The sequence below is a fragment of the Diabrotica virgifera genome, chromosome 5 (assembly GCF_917563875.1).
Source record: "Diabrotica virgifera virgifera chromosome 5, PGI_DIABVI_V3a".
In the NCBI taxonomy this organism is placed as follows: Eukaryota; Metazoa; Arthropoda; class Insecta; order Coleoptera; family Chrysomelidae; genus Diabrotica; species Diabrotica virgifera.
The window spans coordinates 831,629-858,226 of record NC_065447.1 but is presented as its reverse complement, the minus strand read 5'-3'; the positions used below and the strand labels follow the sequence as shown (position 1 = coordinate 858,226).

Below are 26,598 nucleotides of genomic sequence, written 5' to 3'. Positions count from 1 at the left end.
CACTGAAAAATGCTCATGAAAAGGACTCTATAGGTCTGTTCCAACCAACAGTCAAACTAGTCAGAAATCGTCAGCAAATAGTTGGTCAGTGCAAGAACATACTACAGTCATCAGTGCTATCTCCTCTATTCGCGCTGGTCAACTATTCTCTGATAGTTTCTAACTGGTTTGACCGCTAGTTGGAACAAACCTTATACATTAACCCCCAACTTTATATGGTAGTTCGAATTTTACAAATATTTGCTATCAAAATACCTTTACGATAATAATATTTTCATACCAATATACTCGCACATACTAGAGCTTTAACGATGTTAAGGTCTATCAAAATGTTAACGATGTTTTCTCGTTTACGCACTCCTCTATTACTCGGTTAATAATCACATAAATGATGTAGGTTGTGAGGTGAGGTTAGGTGAATCCCCCACTTGATTAGATTTATTCATTTACATACCCCAGCCAGTTCCATCTCGTGTTATGCTCATGATTTTATAATCTACACATTGTAGTCTGGTTTGGGATGAAACGTAACAGGGATGAGGTAGGTTAAGTGATTATATGGCTGATTTTTCGATGATTTTTTATATTTAACAGATTTGCCGCGTTACTAAGTTACTATAGACTAATATCAAGACTTATCACTGCAAATTTTAAAAAAGTTGTAACAACAATGACTTATTTAAGCAAAAAACTTGAAAATTTGGAAAAAAAAAATGGAAAAACGCGAGTAACTGCACACTCTTGGCACATTCCACTGTCATCTGTCAAGTTTTCACAAGTCAGACAAAAAACAAACCACATGAAGCCGTTAAAAACGTATACAACTATTCGGGAACAGCAAATTTCAAAGTTCACTGAAGGTGGACTGATAAGTCCGAAAACGTTTTTCGTGAACAACTACCGTAATATATTTGGATTTTTAACTTAATTTTTAAATACATAATACTTATACCAATTACAACAGAACATTACATTTTTACTTAAATATAAATTAAGCAGGATTTTGCCAAGTAAATATTATACAGAATTATTGCAATCTTATACATAGTCCACATAGAATTTTTAGGGTTAAGTAAGGTGAAGCCTGAAACCTACTCGTAACTAATAGAAATCAATGCAAGTGTACCACAAGGTAGTGTGATAGGACCAGTTCTGTATCTTTTATAGGCTAGTGAAATCCCTGAATTAATCTAGAAACCGAAGCTTTTCACCTCGCAATTTTTACAGAATGGATCGATTTCCTTGAAAATTTGAGAGTAGTGGATAGTCCAGGGATCAAAATCTATATGATGCCGAAAGGCGCTTTTACCATGGGGGTGGTTGCCACCCCATCTCGGGGGTGGAAATGAATAGTTTTCGATTTATTCGCTATCGAAAGTGTGAGTTTTAAATCGAAAAAAATCAATGTTTTTCGGTAATACTCATTTACGATTCACTCAATTTTTGCCGTAAAAAAATTTTTTTCAAACCAAGTTCTTGGGAATTAAATAACCTACAATTTCATATTTAAACATTTTTTCATATTTCTGATGCTAATCTTTCTATCCTGAAGAAAATGGCATTTTTACCAAACTACAAAAATTCGTTATTCGCTTTTAACTCCAATTTTTTAAAAACTAATCATTCTAAGCCAGTCAAACTTCTAGAATCTATTAATAATTAATACATAAATAAAGAAGAATGAATAAGGCAAATGACTAAAAACACCGCTAACTTATATTATTATGCTTCCAATTGGATTTCTCCTTTTTTTTTTCAAAAAAATATATTGATTTTTTAACCGAATTTTTTTTATTTTTAATCTTAGAAAGTTTATTAAAAAAGAATGTTGTAGGTTTTTACAAGATCTATAAGCCTATTGATATTAAATCTTTTTAAAATCCTCAGTCACAAAAAGAGGTGACTTTGAAAGGGTTGGTAAAGGTGGTTTTTGCATGTTATTACAAGTTTTAATTATTGTCAATACCTCATTCAATTTTTGCCATAGAAAAAATTTTTGCAAACCAGTTTCTTGAGAATTAAACAGGCTACAATTTCATATTTAAACATTTTTTTGTATCTCTGATGCTAATCTTTCTATTCTCAAGAAAAGTCCATTTTTTTCTAAACTACAAAAATTCGTTATTTGATTTTAACTCCATTTTTTTAAAAACTAATCATTCTAAGCCAGTCAAACTTCTAGAACCTATTAATAATACATAAATAAAGAAGAGCAAATAAGGTCAATGGCTAATTTTAATTAGGGTGGTGATTAGGAGGTTGCCTCCGATCACTTTTTCGCTGAAAAAAATAGGGACTGACATTATTTTCATTATAAGTCACTTAATTTTTGAGCTAGAGACTTTTTTTTTATTTCTGGAGATAGATATTTTTAAATACTTTATATTAGTTTTAACAAGTTATCCTCGAAAAATGCATAGTTTTTCCGTCTTTTGAGTTTGAAACTACAATATTTAGCATTTGACGAAGAAGAGCTAACATATAATAAAGTATAGCTCCATTACTATTGGTCTTAAAGAAAATAAAAAAAAAACCGTCTTGTTTATTTTTTTAAAATGTACATTTTTGTTAAGTAAAGTTGTTTTGGTAAAACGAAAACTTTTGGAGTTATTAGCAGAAAACTTATTAAAAACATTGATTTTTTCGATATAAAACTAACACATATAAAACTATTAATTTTATCAAAAAAATGTACAGAACGTTTTTTGCTTAGAATGAACGTTTTTACCAACTTTTGCAGTCAAAATGTAAAACATTTCCACCCCCAAGATGCGGTGGCCACCACCCCCATGGTAAAAGCTCCTTTCGGCATCATATATATTTTGATCCTTGGACTATCCACTACTTATTCTCAAATTTTCAAGCAAATCAATTCATTCTGTAAAAATTGCGAGGTTTTGTCCTATTTGAAGTTTCATTACTTGGACTAAATTAGAATATAACACAATAGCTGACTTTGCTGATGATACTGCCGTCTTGGCCGTAGGTGAAGATCATAAATAAGCAACAAGAAAACTACAAGCCTGTGTTAATAGACTTAACAACTGCACTAAATGCTAGCAAATTAAATTAATTCAAATGAAGTCAGTGCACATTAATTTTACAAACAAGCAAAAACGACACAGTCTTGTTAATGTAAATAATACTCAGATGCCATATGCCGATACCGTAAAATATTTGGGTATTACATTATACGCTAGGCTACACTGGAAAGCCCATGTTAAAAAGAAAACAAAACAGCCCAACATCAAAAAATGATATATTGATCAATATTATTGGGAAGACAATCCACCCAGTCGTCCCAGTCAATCTACAACAAAATACTTTTGTATAAACAGAGTCTAAAACCTGGACATATAGCATCCAGCTATGAGTTTGTGGTAGAAAGAATAATTTAGACATTATCCAGCGATTCCAAAACAAAGTGCTACGAAGCATTGTCAATGCTTCTTCATACTATTGGGACCGTGCAAGTTCGGCAAAGCGACCTCTATTTCTACGCTCTGTACTTTTATTCGCACTTTTAATTATATTGGCCAATTATATTAGTCCTGGTTGCTGGATAATTGTCAAGACCATAGTCCAAAAAAATAATAAGAAGAAAAAATAAGATGCAGGTTATGTTTAGCAAACGTAAACAATTGTATGTAGTAAATAAAATCAGTTATTAAAATGCAGTACTGCAAGCAAAATACAATTAATTAAATTTACCTTTATATAATAATTGCATATCATATCAATATTGTGGAGCAATATATAATTTTTCTGCGTCAGTGACAGAAGGTATGAAATATACGTCAATTTGACAATTTCAATTGACAATGTGAATTATTTAAGATAGTTGCAATATTTCTCCGCGACTCGCGCACGGTCGTTTCTCGTTTCCCTTTCCAAGTACTTGCACACCGCGAATAGGAACAGCGAGCTCCATAGGTCTGGATCCCGCGTATGAAAAAAAAGTTGATTAATAGCAAGCTGAAAATTTGTTAATAGCTTAAGGTGTCTAGTCGGACAAACTTCGATGTATGGGAACACTGGAACAGGGGAAGATTTAATTGTGGAACAGGTTAAAAATTTGGAAGATCAGATTACGAAAACGTCCCATGTATTTTGTCGGACAGAACTTTCAATTGATTTGTTACCCTTTCATTAAACTCTCATGCAAAAAATCAGACTGCTATTTGTCACCTGTCATAATTCCTCTCATTTGACATGTTCTACGTGTTCCACTCATTAAAATGCCCAGTTGGTGATAAATAGCAGTCTGATTTTTGCAGGACAGTTTAATGAAAGGGTAACAAATTAATTGGAAGTTCTGTCCGACAAAATACATGGGACGTTTTCGTAGTCTGACCGTTCCAAATTTTTAACCTGTTCCACAATTAAAACTGCCCCTGTTCCAGTGTTCCCATACATCAAAGTTTGTCCGACTAGACACCCTTAAGCTATTCAAACATTTTCAGCTTGCTATTAATCAACTTTTTTTTCATACGCGGGATCCAGACCTACCATAGGAACCTAGAAATGGATACTGTTAACAAATCATTTAAAATTTTGCCAAGAGTCACGTACAACAACTTCTTCAACACGTCTATGTTGAGGCCATCTAGCTCCATGACAACACGGTTCTGGTTAGAAGGGTCAAAAGGAAGAAACCCTTCGAGCTTCGAGTTAGTTAAGTGAAAAGCAGCATATAGTGCAAGTCATGGTACAAGTTAATATTTGTGCAATAAATTAACAGAACCTAATGGATACTAGTGAGTTTGCTCTGTGAGTGTCAAGCTTTTAGTAATCATTTAAGCTAGAAAAAAGTTGCGCATTGTTTGATCAGACTTTAATGTTCTTACGCATTTTATCGTTGTTTATTAAATAAAAAAATAGAATATTTGACTTTTTTAACAAATTTTATACAGATACATTGTTTTAGAATTGTTTTTTTTTTAAGAAATTCAAAAAAATTGTAGTTCATCATTTAATAAAAAAAAATTAAATTCATATCAAAGACCATGAGATCATAGATTCTCATCCCAATCTAATTTAGCTATTAAATAGTGTTTCGGGAAAGTGAAAACGATTAGTGATAATGATTCGACGAAGTGAATTGGTACACTAACAAACAATTCGGGATTAGAAAGTGGATATATCGTTTGGCGAGAACAATAATGTTTTTAAAATGTTTCCGGGAAGGTTTAATGATGGTAAATACTTTGTTTTAGTTTTTAGAAGTAAAAGTAGTATGTAGGAAAAAACTAATTAGGATATTTCTTAAAATTTGACAAATTGGAAAGTTATATAGAAAAATATTTGGTTCTTAAGAAATGGGTATGAAAGATTTTGAGAGAGGCTTGTTTTTGATTGGATGGAAAAGATCGGTAGAAGGGATAAGAAAGTTGGAGTCTGAATTTGCGAGAGAGGAGAGACTCACTGTATAATGGATATCTGAGGAGAGCAGTCGAGTTTTCAAAAGTGAAAAATCAGTGTATAGTGGTGTGATCGGCCTTTGCGAGCAGAATCAAGTTGAAACTAACTTGTCGACCGGTTAAAAAGTTAATTTTCCTGGTCCGAGGGAGATTCCTTTGTTTGTCTAGAACGAGTAGCTGATCGATATCTATTTGCACAAGATATCGAGCAAGGAGAAAATTGAGTAAGAGAATTCGAGCAAGACCTGTGTGTTGTTTTGGAAGCAGTTTGGACGAGAGGGACCTTTTCGCAACCTCCAGAGAGTACGTTGGGAGAATCGAGAAAAAGAGGAAGTGAAGAAACAAAAAGGTTAGTCAAATCATTTGTCGGAATGGAGAGAATTTGTTTATATCAGAACCATATTTGCTTATTTGTTTATTGAACATTACTATAACGCAGTTAGTCATTTCAAATTTAAGAATTCAATTCAAATGAATAAAAGTAAATTTTATTAAATAATAATAAAATAATAATTTATTTAAATAATTTTTTTGTTAAAACAATGAGATATCAGAATTAAAGTTTGATTTATTAAGTAAGAAATTGTTGCAACAAAGTTAAATTTAGTATTTTTTAAATCATATGTACAGGGATTATTTGGTAAATGAATAATATATTACATTTATATGATATTGAATGTTTTTAATTTCCCTGTTCCATCCTGGAAGAAGTAAGCAACTAGAAATACTAGAAGCCACAAATCATAGGTATTGTATCAAATACAAAATTGGCCCTGAGAATAAAATTTATTGGAGTATTTAATTTGAATTTAGTTTTGTTTTACATAGGCAGTGATTAAAGTAATTGAATAATTAATTAAATTAAGAATTGGCTAATCAATCTAAAAAAAGAGATAAAGTAGGGTCTAACGACTTCTTCAACACGTTTATGTTGAGGCCATCTAGCTCCATCACAACACGGTTCTGGTTAGAAGAGTCAAGAGGAATAAACCCTTCGAGCTTCGAGTTAGTTAAGTGAAAAGCAGCATATAGTGCAAGTCATGATACAAGTTAATATTTGTGCAATAAATTAACAGAACCTAAGGGATACTAGTGAGTTTGCCCTGTGAGTGTCAAGCTTTTAGTAATCATTTAAGCTAGAAAAAAGTTGCGCATTGTTTGATCAGATTTTAATGTTCTTACGCATTTTATCGTTGTTTACTAAATAAAAAAGAATAGAATAATTGACTTTTTTAACAAATTTTATACAGATACATATACCTGCATTATCAACATAACCTTCTCTCTCTAGTGGTTCGATAATGTTTACTGTTAAAGAGTTATAATTCAGTAATTTCTATCCCCTATAATTTTATTACACATATACAAATTCCATTCATTTGAAAAACTGTTAAAGAATTTATTTATAAACAAAATAAAAAATTGTTTTTTGACATTACGTCTATATTTACATTGAAAACTTCTTCATTTTCAAATATCTTTCTCTGTTGTGATTCCCTTGGGATAGACCACAAGCTATGGGTCGTTTAATTCACTCAATAATTATTCTAACCTACGTCATTAAGCACATGTAAAAACAAATATCAAATCCCCGATCATCCCCCAATCTAATCAAAGTTTCATACACCCCAAGCAAAGCATTCCATACAAAAGAATAGTAAAACCACTTACTGCATTAAATATTCAGCGTAAAAATACAAGAGTCCTAGAAAACATAATACCCGAAGGAAAAGATCGACGGTACAGACGCTCCAGCAAGTAAGCGTCACGACGTATAACTACCCAACGAATGCTTTAGGGGGTTGCGCGAGCGTGAATTTTCCGACTCGCAAACAGGGTGGGGGTGCCGTCGGGACGCATGCTCAAAATGGGCGTCAATAATTTGATTGTCACATCACTGTTACCACTGACCTATTATTTGAGAATATTTTCCATATCTAAAGGGCACTTGAGCCCCGTATGGGCCATCTAAGCTTTTCCCCAGGCATTCTCGGAGGCAAATGGATATGCATTTTTAATGGTTCTCGTGTCACTGACTATTTCGGCGTGAATATTCATGGGTGCCGGCTGTAGAGGGATGTCCGACAAGGCTAGGTTGTCTCGCCGCTCGTATTTTATTTATTTGTTTCATAAAATCAGTGTCACACGTGCAAACTTTAAATACAATGGAAAAATATTTCAAGCATATCAAGAAATTTATATTTTTCTTTACATCAAAAACTTCCTTCGCCACCTGAATACATATTTAAGTATAACCTGCCAAAGCAAGATATTTCTACTATCGTCAGATTAAAAACTCGACACGGAAAATATGAGGCTGAAGTACATCTGCACAAATTAGGAATAGTTAACATCAATCTGTTTTTGTGATAATGTTTCGATTAGAGATTTGAACCAAACTTTCTTTGAATGCAAAATTAACGAGATAGGGGAGTGCAATTAGAACGAAAACATGCAACGTTTCGGAAAAATTCAAACAAGCTTATATTTTTCTAAAACTTTTTTTATTAGTTTATATACATACATGTTAAAGTAAAAAGTTCTACTAGCAAGTTTGGCCGCTAATGTTTTATTAATTGTTAAAACAATAACAATTTTTCTGTATTTAAAAAAAATTATAAAAATATCATTAAATTCATCATTTTAATTTGATCAAATATGTTTCTATTTTGTTTTTGATTATGCTGAATCCGAATATAGCATTGCAATTTGAAAATTCTTATACAGAAGCTCTTATACAGTATGTCTGCAGTAGGAACCACATGGAAAACTTTTTTATTATCAATTTTACGAAAAAAAGTTATTCTTCATAAAATGCTCTGGATAGTCAAAAATCTAAAACTCAACCATCAGATATCAAATTTTATCAATTTTATACAAATTATGTCGAAAATATTAATTTCGTTGAAGAGTAAAGTACCTTTATATTCCAGAATTTAAAAAAATGCTATTATGAAAAGTTGTTTGAAATTAAAAACTATGTTTAAATATATAATTACAGTGGAACCTCGATAACTCGGATTAATCGGGATCGCGGCCGATCCGGGTTATCGAAAATCCGGGTTAGCCGGAGAGTATGGTAAAAATTAATAAAATACGGTATACTTATAAAGTCCGTTATAATTGAAATACCATGAAATATATATGCACAGTACATATCTAACTTACCTATGGTTGTATAGAGTGTAGTATAAACAGTATAGATAGAGTATTGTTCATTTCTAGGTAAAAAACCCAGTCAGTTTCGGTTGTATCAATTTCGTCTGCCATCGGAACGATGTTATGTTATTTAAGAACAGTGGCTCTTTAATTGTTTAAAAGACCATTGTTTAAAAAAGAATTTTTTAAATAGTCTTTTAGTCTTTTTTAAACAATGCTAAGACAGTTGGAAATAAATAAAGGAATAACAGGGGCCTGTTGTTTCAGATAGCCCGAGATAATAAACGTCGCTCTGCCGCCGTTGTCGTGTGCGATGAGTCATGTTTACTGTCGTATAGTTCAAATTACACAAATACCCATTATCTCTCAAATATTATATTATGGTCGAAGCGAAGATCGGTAGCCATTTTATCAATGAAATTCGATATTTTTAAGACATTCCAGAAGCGGCTACAGATAAAATGTTTTGACATAATTCATACATTTTTATTGTTGAAATGTTTGTCTGATGAAAATCGGTCCGGGTTAGCCGGATTTCCGGGTTATCGGGGGCCGACTTATCGGGGTTCCACTGTACATCATTCTAATCGAAAAAAAATTTTTTTTAGTTTTTCTCAAATTACGGATACTCATCATCATTTTATTACAATTATGATAACTATTTTATTATCACTTTTACGAAAAAAAGTTATTCTTCATAAAATACTCCCCCTGGTCTAAAATCTAAGATACAACCATCAGATATCAAAATTTTTTAATTTTATACGAGGTATGTAAAAAATATGAATTTTTCTTAAGAGTTAAGTGCCTTTATTATTCACAATATTTTAAGTAGAAGGATGTAATTGAACACTAAAACAATTTTTTTAATTCCAAACAACTTTTCTTAATAACAATTTTCGATATTGTGAAATGTAGGTAAAGGTACTTTACTCTTGAGTGAAATTTATATTTTTTGACATACCTCGTATAAAATTAAGTAAATTTGATATTTGATGATTTCATCTTAGAGTATATACGATGCAGAGTATTTTATAAAGAATAACTTTTTGAAGTTATACTTCTTTACGGGCGTAATGACGGTGAAATTTTATATGGGGAAACCTAGCGACCGGGCGCATGCGCATTATAACTTTGTTCTGATTGGATGTTCAAATGACATGACAAAAATTATCCAATATGGCAGCTGTGGCACAGCTGTGGGACTGCGTTTGGTTATAATGTATGCTTGTTGCGTTTTAAAATTTGTAGGAAGAGAAACAACAAACAAAAAGTTAGTTAATGGTTATACTGCCTTTTTAAATAGTTTTCATATTATATTTTTGGACTTATTTACATAGAAGAGATGATTGTTTCATGCCAATGTGAAAGCTCATCAAACTGTGCCTAGTATGAGTGCCGCAGATCTCGCTTATTCAAAGCTAAAGAATCTTTCACTGGTAAGTGTTTTATAAATAGTTGATCAAATTTTGTTATGATATTTGAACATAGCCACTTTGCACGACGCAAGTGATTGCGAAATTTATTAGTCGTTATACGGGCTCCGATACCTACCTTGAACCTACCAAAATACATAAGTAGTATGTAATACTTTTATTTACATAATTTATATTTATATTTACATAATATATTGTCTTCTTACTCTATGTTTTGTTGTATTTTTTCAATTCTAAATCATTTCAATTCAAAATCAAAATAATTTAATTTACATAAGTTAAAAATGTCAAAAGGTTAATCTGTTTAGTTAGACGATCTTCGCACATAATGACAAGCTGTCTCTGTGGCGCAGTTTTAATACGAGAGAATCCCAATACAACGCAAATACCAGCCGCGTGGTAAGTTGGTTCGAATCCCAATAGAAACTTTTATTTTTTTATTTTTTTTTTATACATTTTATGATTGTAAGTATATTTATTATATAATTTTATTTTCAGAAAATACGTATTTAGTTAAAAAATTTTCCGACAATTAATGTTCAGAAATCATTTGTGGCATTTTTAGTGTGTTTGTGTGTGTTTTATTTTTTTATTATTTTAATTTTTGGCACTGTTTTAATAAAAATGTTTGAGAAGTAGTAAGTATAAATTAATTTAATATTTAAATAAAATATAAATAAAAAGTATATTAATTTCGTTTATAATCATATAATCATATAATAGAAGTATAACTTCTTACGTGCGTACAAAGTACACACACATTCTTTTTTTTTTTTCCTAAAACTGATAATAAAAGAGTTATCAATAGGTTCCAAGTTACGCAGACATACTGTATAAGAGCTACAAAAAAAATTTTTGCTGAACATTTATTATTGTTAAAGCTTATTATTAAATGTATTTTAGGAAAGTTTTACAGAAAAAAGTTTTGATCACTTTGTATAAACATTTTTTTAGCTGGTAATTTTCGGTTTTTTTATTACATTTTTGTTATCTTTCTTAATTTTCTCAAAAAGAAATAGTTTATTTCATTTCTAAAGTAAAATAATTTAGTGCATTTTGAAAGATTACATCCTAAGCTTTAATAAAGCCCTTATAAATCTCTAATAGATCTGTTCAAACTTGAGTAATACCGTCTTAAAGTGGTGGTAATTCTATAAAACTACGATAATTTCAAAAATTACATTTTTTGAGACGTCATATCATTTGAATTAAATTTTTGAGATTTTTTTTGAATGCAACATCATTTAGTAAGATGCTTGAAAGGTAAGTTGTGCAAAATTGAGAGTTTTGTAAGAAAAATTGTATTAGTTACACATTTTTAAATAATTTTCAAACAAAATTCATGTAAGGCTCATTTTCCGCCCACACCGTACTTATGCCCATAAATTTTATTTCTTTTTATTATAACCATAAGATAGCTTAATTACTCTTCTTTCATATTCAATTTGTAAAATTTCATTTGATCCATTAGTTAAAGAATTACATTAAAATAACTCAACCGTGCACTTCGCCGTACGCTAGTTTACAGTGAGCAAATGTTTGTGAGAAGGGTGACTTTACCGTTATAAATAAAAAATTATAGAAGATACAGATTTAATTTTAGAAAATTCTTTATATAAAGTTTTTTTTGGAAAATTTTCTGAATTTTTCAATGGTCAATCAAGTCAGTTTTTTTCAAAAATTTATATTTTCGGAGTTATTTAAAAAACATCTAATTTCGTAGTTCATTTGTTTAATAAAAACTGAAGCACCCATTTCTCGAGTAGAACTTTTTGATATGTTGTTTATTAAACATGTCTTAATGAAATTACAAAAATTTCTATCTTGTTTGATTTTTTCCGAAGTGAAAATCTATATGCACTCCCCTAAGAGATATATAAATCAATTATATTACAATTTACGACAAACACAAGTTCATTTTCCAATTAGTATAGAATATCTACTAAGTTGTCATAAAATGGAAATATTTAAATTACTCATAAACTACTTGCAAGAAACAAATACAGTCATTTAAGTGAAATCAGTGGCGTAGCTAGGGTGGGGCGGAGGGGGCGGTCCGCCCCGGGTGTCCCCTTTCGGGGGTGACACCCGAGGGACCCGATCACAAAAGAATTAATCGTTAATGTGTAACTTTCCTCACTTTACAATCTGACTTTACAAACCGAGTACCATTCGATATTATTTTTTGAACACACGAATCCGACAAAAATCGAGGTCAAACAGGCATTTCTTGGAGTTGAACAATTAAAAGGAAAAAAGCAGTTGATCTAAGTAACGAAATTCTCAAAAAACTTGAAATTAATGGTTTAGAGATAATATGAAGTCCGTTCACAGGAATACAGCTATTATGAGCGGCGTACATGGAGGAATACAATCTCTTAAGTATTAAAGCAACAAACAAAAAAGGCTATTTTCTTTGGATGTACCTATTGATCATTTAATTAATTTATTTGGCCAGCACTCTTGCACAAAATATATCTTATATAACAATTTTCGGAATTGTAGAGGTAATATTCAAATTTTGTCTGCTTCCACTAGCTGCTGGGAAGTGCTTATTAAACACAGCAAAGTATCTGTTAAGTGACTTTCCACAAAAAGTTCTGCTCACTATGCTGCAGTTAAACAGCTTTTTATTGTGTTTTAGTTGCAATTGAGGAATTATGTCATCAACAAGAAAATTTAGACACCAGAGGTGCTGCACACAACCTAATGCCCGCTATGTGTTATTTCACATATCTTTATCTTTTCCTTTGGAATGATGGAAGAGAAATAAATTTTTGTCAGATTGAATTACAAAGTAAAGGCCTAAATAACCTTGATCAATCAGTGACCAAAATATATAGGGGCACTTCGTCTTTATATTGAAGAAAAACGTGGTGATAAGAAGTATTATAGATGAAGCAATAGATTTTGCCACAAAAAAACGAATAATGACATTAAAAACGAATGGATAGTGAGCTAGCTTCCGATACAGGACTCACACTTCGAGCCAAACTTTAAAACGATATGTTGGAATGTTTTGACCTATTCAATGTTTCGTTAATTTTAACAATCTTTATTTTTGGATTTGGGGTGACAACATCCATTACCGCCCCGGGTGTCACCCATGCTAGCTACGCCACTGAGTGAAATAGGTATAAATATACAAAAACTGTACACACAAAAACTTTAAATACAAGGCTTGTTCAAATAAAACCTATTTTAAAGCTTTTTTCAGTGATCCAAAGATATGAAAATCGCAAGGAAATAAATCGGGACTATAGATTGAACGCACTAATATCCTCTTGGTTTTCATTGGTTTTTTCTTTTAATTGGTTTTGTTTCGCTAATTTGGTAACATGGAGCCGAGCATTGTCCTGCAGAAGAATGAAATTACGTGAAAGCTTACTTGGAGTTTTCGTATTATTGCTTCATGGAGCTTGTTTAATATTTTATTACATAGGGTTGCGTTGATATGCTCTCTAGGTTCTGTAAACTCTATCAGCAAGGTTCATTCATGCTTAAACCAATGTTTTTTTACCTCACGCTGATTACAAATGCTTTGGTGGGGTTGCGCGAGCGTGAATTTTCCGACTCGAAAACAGGGTGGGGGTGACCTTCGGGACGCATGCTCAAAATGGGCGTCAATAATTTGATTGTCACATCACTGTTACCACTGACCTATTATTTGAGAATATTTTCCATATCTAAAGTGCACTTGAGCCCCGTATGGGCAAATTGATATAAATTTTTAATGGCTCTCGTGTCACTATAAATATATCGTCTATCTCGGCGTGAATATTCATGGGCTAGTTGTACCCCCCGGGCGACAGGACTAAATTTGCGATGCAGCGACATAAATTTAAGAACTGTCAGAATTATTATGGTTTCAAGTTTATTTTTCGGGTCTAACTACAATGGTATTATGCAAACAACTATATTGTATCGCAGATTTAAAATGCGTTTATCTCGAAAACATGGCCTATTTTACCACTAGGCCCGTGAGGTACCTGCCTCGGGCCCGTATTTTAATAGGACCCGGAAGGATCACCAAAAAAAATTTTTTTGCAATAACAAAATAAATTTTCAAAATTCTTTCATTTGACGAACAGGAAACGATAAATGATGAGTCCACTGTTGATTTTCAAGCTACTTCACCTGTCACAACCACATCTCCGTCATCTCCGCCTTAAAAACGACAATGTCAATAACGCTTTTCCTAGCGCTATTAGCGGATTAGCCAAAACATTTAAATTTGGAATTTCAACAATATTTTATAAATAATCGACCAAATAAATATATTGATAAAATGATTGAATGTGTTACACAACTGGATAATAATAAAACCAGATATCTGCAAAGTGCGATTTTTTATAAAATGAAAGCTAATGGGGAAAAATTTATTCACGAGTGGTTAGTGTACAGTCCTAATAGACCAGAACTAATCTGTAAAAAAAACGTGTATTTTTGGATGTGAGAGGAGGCATTCGGATTTTTGCAGATAAAGTTAGGTGACACCTTCAGTAATAATAATTGACTTATGCTCCTCCTCAAATATGCCCGGAAAACATCGATTTTTTTCTGCTTTCTTTGCTTATAACTTTAAAACGGTTCGTTTTGGGACAAAGTCATACACAAATAAAATAAAGATAATTGAATTTTGTAGGATATACGACTGGTCAAAAATGTCTTAAGATATTACGTTTTTTGCAATATAGCAATAAATACAAAATAAGGGGGCAAAATACGCCTGTTGTTATTCAATGTTTCTTAACCACTTTGGTGGCATTTAGAACCTTAGTAATTTGCTTAAAAAATTCTTATAACTTACTTAAATGGTCTACCAAATTTCATTAAAATCGACCTAATAGATTTTGCATAATAAATTTGCAATAAAAATGTTTTTAAAAAAGTTCAAATTTTTTAAAATCTTTCTGAACAAAAAGTAGACCATTTATAAGTTGGCTAATTTTTTAACATATAAAGAGGTGCTCTACCTATCTAATACACTTTACAGAATTAAAATCGGATTATTTAAGGGGCCTCAGCAATGTTTTAAAATTATAAACAATTTTTTGGCTTATAAACAAATAGCTTTGTTTAATAATAAAAAAATTAATTTTTAGCAATGCAAATAATTAAAACCGGTATAATTTGACTTAAACTTTCAAATTCTGTCAGCAGAATTGCTATTTTATTTTTTAATCAAAAGTTATTCTCGTTCAAAAATTGCAATTTTTTGATTTTTTGAATGTCCCACCTCGTTTATCTCGAAAACTATGCATCCTACGAATAAACTTGTAAGAACATTTTTTGCTTAGAATTATCCAATAAATACAAAAAAATGTTTTATTTTGCGAAAAATCGATGTTATGTAATTCCTCAAGTTCTTTGTTTATAACAATCTTATCGACATCCGGATTAACTGTTACCCAAAAAATTCGTGTTCTACGGGTCAAAATACATAAAAAAAAACTTGGGTAAGTCCATCTAAATAAAGGAGCCCGTAACACCCCCTCCTGGACACAGCACTAATTTGTTTATAAGCCAAAAAATTGTTTATAACTTTAAAACATTGCTGAGGCTGCTTAAATAATCCGATTTCAATTCTGTAAAGTGCATTAGATAGGTGGAGTGCTTCTTTATATGTAAAGAAATTTACAAATCTTTGTATGTTCTAGTTTTTGTTGTGCAAGGTTTTAAAAAATTTTAATTTTTTAAAAAAAGTTTAGATTGCAAAATTATTATGCAAAATCTAGTACATAAGTCAATTTTAATGAAATTTGGTGGACGGTTTTAGCACGTTACAAAAATTTTCTAAGCGAATTAGGAAGGTTCCAAGTGTAACCTAAGTGATGGAAAAACATTGAATAAAGACAGGCTTGTTTTGCCCCCTTATTTTATATTTATTGCTATTTTGCAGCAAGGATATTAAATTAAGACATTTTTAATCAATCGTATCTGATAGAAAATTTAATTATCTTTGTTTTATTCCTATACGACTTTGTTCCAAAATGAATCGTTTTAAAGTTATAAGCAATGAAATTAGAAAAAAAAACGAAATTTTTTGAATTTTTTAAATAATTTATTTTTTTTATTAATGTTCCGGGCATATTTGAGAAGGAGCATAAGTCAATTATTATTATTAACGAAGTTATCACCTAACTTTATCCGCAAAAATCCGAATGCCACCACTCACATCCACCTAAAAACAGATTCTTACTGGTCTATAAATATGTAGTATGTATTGTAATTGTAACGTGTTTATTGTAACGTTTGTAGAATGATTTCCACGAAAATTATTGTTCTTCTAACTGTTGATGGGTATAATGACTGGAGAAATATCAATACGACAGTCATATTCAACATGAGCGATCTCCTGAACATATTTCATCAATTGGTACGTTAGTCAAGACACGGGCGTATAGCCAGGGGGGTTTTGGGGGTTCAAACCCCCCCCCCCGAAAAGTTGAAAATATTAAGTTAATATAAAGTTCTTATGAATATAAAGATTATTTTATGTAGTTTTAGTCGTTTTATTTTTTGAACCCCCTCCGAAACTAAAACCTGGCTACGCCTGTGAGTCAAGAGAAGTAGTACATCAGGACAAATTGAAACATTAATGGAAAAAAGTTATTTAGAAGAAAAGAAAATTGGAGAAACGTTCTTCAACAAATAATAGCAACCATTAAATTTTTGTCCAAGAACGGTCTATCCTTTTATGGTAGAACAACCAAATTATTTGCAAAAGGAAATGACATATGTACAGTGTGTCGCATTTAAGATGAAGACAGCCCTACATTTTGGCTATCAAAATATGTAAATACAGATTTGAAGTTTTGCACAGTCATACAGGTTAAATGTTCACATTTTTTTAAGACAGTCAGCTGAAATTTAAATTTTAAATGCAGCCTACTGCGACTCCACAAACAGGTTTTCGATATTGCTACACGTAAGAGATATCGGAAAAAGGTATTTGAGAAAAAAGTTGTTCCGAATATTATTCTAACCCCACATACCAAATTTCATGACAAAATTCGCACTTTTAGTTGTTTCATTATTTGTAGTCAGGACCCTAAAACTTCAAACTGGTTGCCCCGAGATGCATCTCGGGACAGCTGAGATGAATTTTAGGGTCCTGACTATAAATAATGAAACCACTAAAAGTGCGAATTTTGTCATGCAATTATTTGGTATGTGGGGTTAGAATAAGATTTGGACGTACTTTTTTAAATATCTAACCTCTTTCCTATATCTCTAACGCGAAGCAAAATATATAGAAAATTTACCCTGTTTGTGGATTCGCAGTAGGCCGCGATTAAAATTTAAATTTCAGTTAAGTAGGTATCTTAAAAAATGTGAACCTTCAACCTGTATTTATTTTGATAGCCGAAATATAGAGTAATCTTCATCTGTCTTCATCTTAAATATATTTAAACAATGTTTAATTGTTTAAATATAAATTGTATTTATTGTTAATACAAATTTCAAATTTCTGGTGCAACTATATTTCTACTAAATAATTAATTAATTTAAAAAATTATTATTACTATTATTTATCAGATAGGGGCCCGAAAATTATGTAGTGCCTCGGTCCTGATTTTAAGTAAAATAGGCTCTGCTCGAAAACAGTTGATTTTAGCGAGATGAATGTAGTACACCAATTTTAAGTAAAAATATTAAGAGAATAAAAATTTTGATTCAAAAAGTATTTAGAGTGGGGGATAAAAAATTTAACCTATTAAATGAGCGCTGAAAGATGTATGTGGCGCTCTCTGGGCTATATATGATTTTTGGTGGCGAATTTAGATTTATCATCCCAACAAATCCTAGCTTACCAAATTTCGTGTTGTTATCGCATGCCTGTCAAAATATTCAAGAATAAATAAAATAAAAGTTTAACTTTTGACTCACCCTGTATTTCGGTTATTATCAACTTTCGTACTAAGGTAATTTAGCTTAAATCGACCTATTTTAAACTCAGGAATCTAAGGTATTAAGCTATGGCCCATTCTTTACCAAACACCCTGTATAATATATGAAAAAATATTCCGACATATTCCGACAAGTCCGACACGTAGAACATATGTCAAATAACAGGAATTATATTGGTGGTAGTGGTAAATAGCAGTTTGATTTTTGCTGAGGGATTATAAAAAGGTTACAAATCAGTTGGAAGTTCTGTCCGACAAAATACATGGAACGTTTTCGTAACCTGACGTTCCAAATTTTTAACCTGTTCCACAATTAAAACTTCCCCTGTTCCAGTGTTCCCATACATCAAAGTTTGTCCGACTAGACACCGTTAAGCTATTAACAAATTTTCAGCTTGCTATACCTTTTTTGGTACGTGGGATCCAGGCCTAAGAATATGGGGAAATTTTATGCAAGAAAAATGTTGTTGAAGTTATACTTCTTTGGGCGCGATTGAGATTGAGGGTGAATTTATATTGATCTGCGCGCATGCGCACACCGACAGTTTGGTATTAGTCTTTATACGGACTCTGATTGGGTGTTGAAATGATCTGTCAATAATTGTTCAATATGGAGGTTATCGGTAAACAAAAATGTTGTATAATATATTAGTTTTTATTGTTGTGAGGACAGAAATAAAATCAAATTTATAATTATAGTGACTTTTTAAATAGTTTTGAAAAGCCACAGGTACGTAATTCTAAATGTTTCAGTTGTATTTCAATAAAAAATTATCTTCATACCTATTTGGAAAATGTGAAAAAAAATAATGTACTTACCTAGTACTTGCTATGCTATACCCCTAGTAGGCAATGCTTTAATTTACATAATCTGATTACGAACAAACTTTCTACAAATTTTCATCTAATGTATCGTTTTCTTACTCTATATATTGTTGTATTTTAATTCGACAAAAATCAAACTAATAAAAATTCATATAAACAAAATGTCAAAAAGTTGTTCAGTTTGTGTATATCCCCACATGACGTATACGCGAAGGTGGTGCAGTTTGAAATCGCTTCGACTCTCGTACGGCGGGATACACGGGAAGTAGGTTCAAGCCCAATGCAAGTTATATCATGTTTTTATTTTTTTTATAGATTTTATGATTGTAAGTATATTATTATATAATTTTTTCAGAAAATACGTATTTAATTAAAATTTTTGGCAACAATTATTGTTCAGAAATCATTTGTGGCATTTTTCAATGTGTTTGTGTGTGTTTTATTCTTTTATTTTTTTAATTTTTGCTATTGTTTTAATAAAAATTTTTGGAAAGTAGTAGAGAAACTGTTTAAAGTATATTGATTTCGTTGAAATCATATAATAGAAGTATAACTTCTTACGTGCGTACAAAGTACACACATTCTTTTTTTTTTATTTATTAAAAATACCGTAAATAATCCATCACATTAAACAAGCAGATCATAAACATCTTATGTACAATATAAAAATTAATATAAAATACTCAGTATTTAAAAAATATTAATATTCCTACCTTTTAGGAAAGTATCTTTCATTTTCACTTCATAATACTTGAAGCGTCTCTTGCCCATTACCGGTTTTCCGTGAAATTTGCGAATCAAATAAATACCCGAAAAGTTTGCATTACCGGAATAAAATATTCGAATAAACTTTATTCTCAAAACTCACACTCGCTAATAATAATTAAAATAATTGACTATATATAATTATTAAACAAACAAACAATGCATAACGCTACAACAAAACATTTTGAAATTGAAAAGACAGTGCTTCTTCATAAAACAAAAAAATTGTGCAACTGTCTGATGAATTAGGGCATGCGCAGAATTCTTGAACAAAGGAATATAGTTATATTAGTATAAAAATTATTTATTAATAAACATAATTTATTTAAATTTGTTATAAATAATAATACATTTGATTTAGATCACAAAGCAATATTTTAAAACAATTTTTATTTTCTCAAATGCAGAGCCAGGCAACCAACTTTACACACAGTCTAATATCAGATTATTTATTTAAAAAAATTTGATTTTAACTATGGAAAATAAATATTAAATAAAAACCTTTGTTTTATAATTACTGTAGTATACCGTAAATGAAATATTTGATTAAATCGAAAATGCTACACACAAACAATTTCATAAATCAAAATAAACTGAATATATTATACGTGGGAATAAATCGCAATTAATTTTAATAAAAATTGCATTTTTGTGTTTTGTTTTAAACTTAACTTTTATTACAATTCATCATTGTAGTTTATTTTAATTTAATTTCAATAAATTATTTCAGAACAATCTAAAACAAAACAAGTATGCAACCAACATTTCAACCAGTCAAAAGTTGACAACAAATAAGTTTGGAGGTTATACCGATTCAAGTTTTGTTTTTCATGAAAAATTAAACAAATATTCCATATTTCGATTTAATTTTGTGAGTACTTTAATATCAAATCAATTATGCTTACGTTACATAGCATGACACAGTCAGGGATTCCCGACAAAATGTGGCAACCACCTTTTGTACAATTCGATACCACCATGGGGGAATTCATAGTGGAACTCTACTGGAAACATGCTCCAAACACCTGCAGAAACTTCGCCGAGCTAGCCCGGAGAGGCTACTACAACAACGTGGTCTTCCACAGAATAATTCCAGACTTTATGATACAAGGCGGTGATCCGACTGGTACTGGCAAAGGGGGCACTTCTATATACGGTCAAACATTCAGAGATGAAATACATCCTGAGTTGAAACACAGCGGGGCTGGTATTCTTTCCATGGCTAATTCTGGACCGGATACCAATGGATCTCAGTTTTTTATTACGTTGGCACCTACGCAGTGGTTGGACGGTAAACATGCAATATTTGGGAGGATTTATATGGGGATGAATATCATTAATAGGATAGGACTGGTGGCGACTGATAGGAATGACCGACCGATTGAGGATATCAAAATTCTAAGGGGTAAAATCATTAAAAATTAAGTGTTCATTATACTGTAAGAACTAGAGAGCAAAACTTGTATGGATGTTTGATGGGTATATTATACATTAGACTAATTTTGTATATTTTTAAAATGTAATTTAAAATTAAAGTTAAGGTAAATAAAAGCTTATTTGTTACTTTATTTTTGAGTTATGGAGTAGATACTCGTGTATGATCTGGGTACATGACAGATCTGCTTTAGGGATGTGCCCCCTGCTCACACGAGCCTTGGATTACCTTTTAATACCTACACAGGAGAAACCATTGTGTTACCCTCACTCCATGTCCAAATCTATCATTTCCATACCAGTATTCTGGATGGATTTATTGATTACAACCTAGATTGAATATGAAAATAATTTTGATTAACGAAGAGGAACTATGGTCCTCCAAAAAATAGAAGGTTGAGGTGCCAGGCATTTCAGCTCACAGTCTGAAAAATTTGTTATGCAAAAGACAATCCAAGACAGCCTCAGAATTTGGGTGGAAACAAGGATATATGACTTAAGTGAAGCAAATCATAACGAAATACTCCTAGAAATAAAAATACTAGGCAGATATAAAAGCCTTAAATGGTCAAGGGAAGGAAATTATAGGGAAATATACACACACATTTTGTGTCTATTTCTATGCTGACTGTTTTTTGATCAATATTTTCTGAAATCCATGTTCCAGTATTTGTATTTTTCAACCTATTCCATTAGTAGATCTCCCAAATGTATTTTTGTTTGCACAGAAACAGCTTACCTTGTTTAGTACTAGTTGAATAGTAGAGCATGCCATAAACACTGTCATTTGCATAACTTATGTTGTTAGTTCTTTTGTTAATACTTTGGCTGCGTTACGAGACAAATAGACCTTGTATTAGATTAATGGTTAGCTGCGTCGACTGTATCGAAACGCACGGTGGCAAATGGGGTATACGGTACATATATTCCTCGTTTTCACTCAACGTAAATTTATCTGTAAACGCAGCCAAGGTGTTAATTATTCTTCATCATTTTCAATTTTCATATAGTAATGGATCTTCAAAAATGGACTCACTACATGCATTAAATAGTAATGGTGACATAATACAATCCTGCCAAACTCATCTCCTGATTTCAGTATCTGAACTGGGTTCATTGTCAATTACAATTTGATTCCAGTAAAGGTTTGTTATTATTCTTAAGCCCCTTTTGTTTTTAGAATTCTGACTAATTTTTCAGGTATTACTTTGCTCAAATACTTTTTCAAACTCAATGTATCAAACATGTATCTTTGAGCTACCACATTAAAAACAAATAACGCCTCTCCGCCGGTTCCTACTCTATTCCTTCTTCCAGTTTTTTTATTTATATGGCCATGTATTATTTTTAAGAATAATTTGAGAACACGGCATTAATGATATTGTTGTGTATTAACTGCAGTCTTTTGCGTTTTAGACCTGGGCGCATCTGTAAAAATATTAGTATCTACATTTAGATGTTGAGAGGTGACTCATATTTTTTTGCAGAAATTTCTTGAAAATAACTCATATAACAATAATTGAGTTATCCTCCCACTCAAAAAGGTCCGGAACATTTTTTAAATAATCAAAATGTCAAAAAATGAAGGAAAATTTCGTTTTTTGATTATAACTTTAAAAGTATGTATTCACTTACGAGAAAAGTTTCACTGGCATAAAAGTTGCAAAATTAAATTGCCTACAATATAGGATTGGTTAAAATTTTTAAAAATTGTCACCCTTGTTGCAAAATAGCGATAATTGCGAAAAACCATAAAAAAACAAGTATTCGCATTGTACATTTTTCATCCATTTATACTACACTTAGGAACTTCATATTTTAACCAGAAAACCTTCATGACATAATAAAACAATACTGTAAATTTCATTAAGATCGGTTCAATACATTCTGCAAAATAAATTTTTTCAATTCAGCTTTCTCAAAAAAAATTCATTTTTTCAAAATGTTGCAGGGCTGAAAATAAAGTAGATAGCAAGTTGAATTTTTTTTTGACATATAGAAGAGTACTGTACCTTCCATTTGCAATTTGCAAAATTAAAATCGGTTAACTACCACGACGTCAGGAATTTTTTTTTAAACATTAATTTTTGGTGCTACGCCCAGGACAGCGGATACTTTTGCTGATTGGGCATTCCAATGATCTTTGATAATGATTGATAAATTTTAATTTTTATTACATTTCGATATAAATAAATAATTTTGTTTATTGCAAAATAAAAACACATACTCAGTCCTTTGAAATAACACTTTTTTAGCAAAAAATTTCTTTGTTCATATAAACTCCTGGACAAAATTAACGCACCACTCATATTTTTCTCAATAATCTTTATTTATTGGAAATTTACTGTACGACAAGTTGCCTAAGGACCTTGTTTGCCAGTGACAGTTGTATGTAAGCTAATAGCTTAGTCTTGTAACAATAATTTGTAATAACTTTTTATAAAAAGTGCTGATTAAAGCAAAGTGCTTGTGAGAAACAAGCTTTTTATTGTGATATTTTTCATCACATGCATGTTTGGAAGTTCATTTGCATAAAAATCAAATAAAAAAATGAACCGCCAAAGAAATTTGTCAGTGGAGGAGGCAGTCGACTCTCCTAGATGAAGGATATTCAATGCGATACGTTGCAGGTTTCTTAGGAAGACATCATTCCAGCATCAGTCTCAAGGTGAGGCAATATAGTAAAACAGGGTCGTACCATCGAAGACAAGGGCAAGGGCGAGAACGTTGCACTAATCAAATTGATGATCGTTTTTTGAGACAACGTGCTCTGAGAAATAGGAGAGTCACCAGCAATTTGCTAAAAAATGAACTAGTAGATGTTCGAAATGTCGCGATATCGTCTCGAACAGTTAGAAGACGTTTACATGAAGCAGAATTGAGCAACAGGAAACCGGCCAAAAAACTCTTGCTTACCAGAGAACACAGGGTTCAGAGATTGAATTTTGCAAGATTGCATCAAAATTGGCCCATCGATGATTGGAAACTAATTCTGTGTCTGGCGAAGGCGAGGAGAAAGGTTTGCCAGCTGCAATATCTCTCCTAAAGTACCTTTTGGTGGTGGCTCTAAAATGTTTTGGGTGGGAATTTGTTTTGAAGCTCGTATGGAGTTGGTCCCCATACGTACGAGGTCTATGAATGCTCATTATTACTTAGACAACATTATTGTCGAACATGTAATGCCTTTTTGCTCCGTTTCTTGGACCTAATTTTTTATTCATGCAAGAAAACGCTCGTCCTCATGTGGCTCGACAGGTTATATTGGCTACCTAAATGATGTTGATATTCCATTATTAGAGTGGCCACTAACAGTCCGAGCATGAATCCTATAGATCATCTATGGGGCTATCTAAAAAAATATTCGAAGTCGTAGACCCCCTATTGTCAATCACAACCAACTCATTGAGTCCGTTATTGAAGAATGGGAAAATATTCAGCAAGCTTTTGTTGAACATTTGATATCATAAGCATGCCTCGAAGCATAAATGCAGTCATAAGAAGTAGAGGAGGGCCTACACAGTATTAGTGTTGACCCAGATGCATTTTATTGTGTTACTTTACTGACTTTTTTCTTTTTGCAATTTGGAGTTATGCTAGCTTATTTACGCATTTCCGGCAAGAATAATTTTTTAAAGAAACAATAAGGCAAATTAAGGTCATGATAAAGTCATGTTGGACTTATTTGTAGGTGTTTATTATTATTTCAATATAACTTAGTTTTATTTTTTTGTTCATACAGTGAAACCTCGATAACTCGGATTAATCGGGACCGCGGCCGATCCGGGTTAGCCGGAGAGCATGGTAAAAATTAATAAAATACGGTATACTTATAGATAAAGTCCGTTATAATTAAAATAACATGAAATATATATGCACAGGACACATCTAACTTAACCTATAGTTGTATATAGTATGTATAGTATAGAGTATAGACAGTAAAGAGTATTGTTCATTTCTAGGTAAAAAAACTCAGTCAGTTTCAATTGTGTCAATTTCCTCTGCCATCGGAACGATGTTGTGTTATTTAAGAACAGTGACTCTTTCATTGTTTAAAAGACCATTATTTAAAAAAGAATATTTTAAAAGACAGTTGGAAATAAATAAAAGAATAACATGTGCCTCTGTTGTTTGCGATAGCCCGAAATAATGAACGTCGCTCTGTCGCCGACGTGTGCCATGAGTCATTTTCACTATCATATAGTTCAAATTACACAAATACCTACCCATTATCTCTCAAATATTATATTATGGTCGAAGCGAAGTTTTATCAATGAAACTCGATATTTTTAAGACATTCCAGAAGAGGCTACAGATCAAATGTTTTAACATAATATGTATTTAATACCTACATACATTTTTATTGTTGAAATGTTTGTCTGATGAAAATCGGTCCGGGTTAGCCGGACTTCCGGGTTATCGGGGGCCGACTTATCGAGGTTCCACTGTATTGTGAATATTTAGATTAATTAAAGTGGTGCGTTAATTTTGTCCAGGAGTTTATTTAAACTTAGAGAATAAAAGTTTATTATTTTTAAACATATGCAATTATTTAAACAATATTTCACAAGCAATAATCAAATTAGTTTGATTTTTGTGGAATTAAAATATTAAAATACAACAAAATATAGAGTAAGAAAATAATATATTAGATAAAGATTGGAAGAAATTTTGATGGAAATCAACTTGTGTGAATCGAACACCGCTGTCCTGCGAGTAGCACCAAAAATTAATGGTTATTTAAAAAAATTCCTGACGCCGTGGTAGTTAACCCATTTTAATTTTGCAAATTGCAAATGAAAGGTACGCAGCATTCTCCTATTTGTGGAAAAAGTTTTAACTTGCTATGTGCTTTATTTTCAGCCCTGCAACATTTTGAAAAATGAATTTTTTTTGCGAAAGATGGATTTGCAAAATTTATTTTGTAAAATCTATTGAAAGGATCTTAATGAAATTTACCGTATTGTTTTATTATATCATAAAGTTTTTCTGTATTAAATATCAAGGTTCTAAGAGTAGCATAAATGGTTGAAAATCGTAAAATGCTAATACTTGGTTTTTATGGTTTTTTTCGCAATTATTACTATGACAATTTTTAAAATTTTTAGCCAATCCTATATTGTAGGAAATTTAATTATGCAACTTTTATCGGAAGAGAATACTTTTAGTTATAATCAACAAACGAAGAAAAAAAATCGAATTTTTCCTTCATTCTTTGACATTTTGATTATTTAAACAATGTTACGGACCTTTTTGAGTGGAAGGATAACTTAATTATTATTATATGAGTTATTTTCAAACAATTTCGCAAAAAAATTTGAGTCACCTCTCAACGTCCATCTCAAAACAGATGCGCCTGGACTATTTGAATTTTTAGGGATAGCACAAAAGGTGGTGAATAACCCTTGTTTATGTCTGGTATATATTGTGTTAAACAAGTCTACTATAATGTTTGAGGTTCCATCACTTATGCATTTTAAGCTTTTTACTGAGATTTGATCTGCACCTACTGCTTTGCCATTTTTGCCGTTTTTAAAACGATTTAATTTCAATTTTTAATATTTTTAAAACCACACCATCTTCGACTTCTACTTCCATCTGTTCTGTTCTATTGTCTTTGAACAACTCATTGATGTATTCTGACCATCT

General features: G+C 31.5%; 3 protein-coding genes across 3 annotated transcripts in view; 2 read left to right on the top strand and 1 right to left on the bottom strand.

Moving 5' to 3' along the window:
• LOC114333649 (follistatin-related protein 5-like) overlaps positions 1-7,218 on the bottom strand; it is a 523,352-nt gene extending 516,134 nt beyond the window's left edge. Inside the window, exon 1 of the mRNA XM_050651204.1 lies at positions 7,092-7,218. The gene's annotated coding sequence lies outside the window, so the exon portion shown is untranslated. The remainder of the gene's footprint in view (positions 1-7,091) is intronic.
• LOC114333683 (xylosyltransferase oxt) overlaps positions 1-26,598 on the top strand; it is a 115,592-nt gene that overhangs the window by 31,866 nt on the left and 57,128 nt on the right. The gene's annotated exons all lie outside the window — the stretch shown is intronic.
• LOC114333664 (uncharacterized) lies at positions 20,286-21,086 on the top strand. Its single transcript, XM_028283606.2, has one exon. The coding sequence runs from the start codon at positions 20,416-20,418 to the stop codon at positions 20,941-20,943; it is 528 nt and encodes a 175-aa protein (XP_028139407.1). The 5' UTR covers positions 20,286-20,415; the 3' UTR covers positions 20,944-21,086.

What these genes read in the sequence shown, in the direction of transcription:
- LOC114333664 (XM_028283606.2), top strand. Translation starts at nt 20,416, where the DNA reads ATGCTTACGTTACATAGCATGACACAGTCAGGGATTCCCGACAAAATG.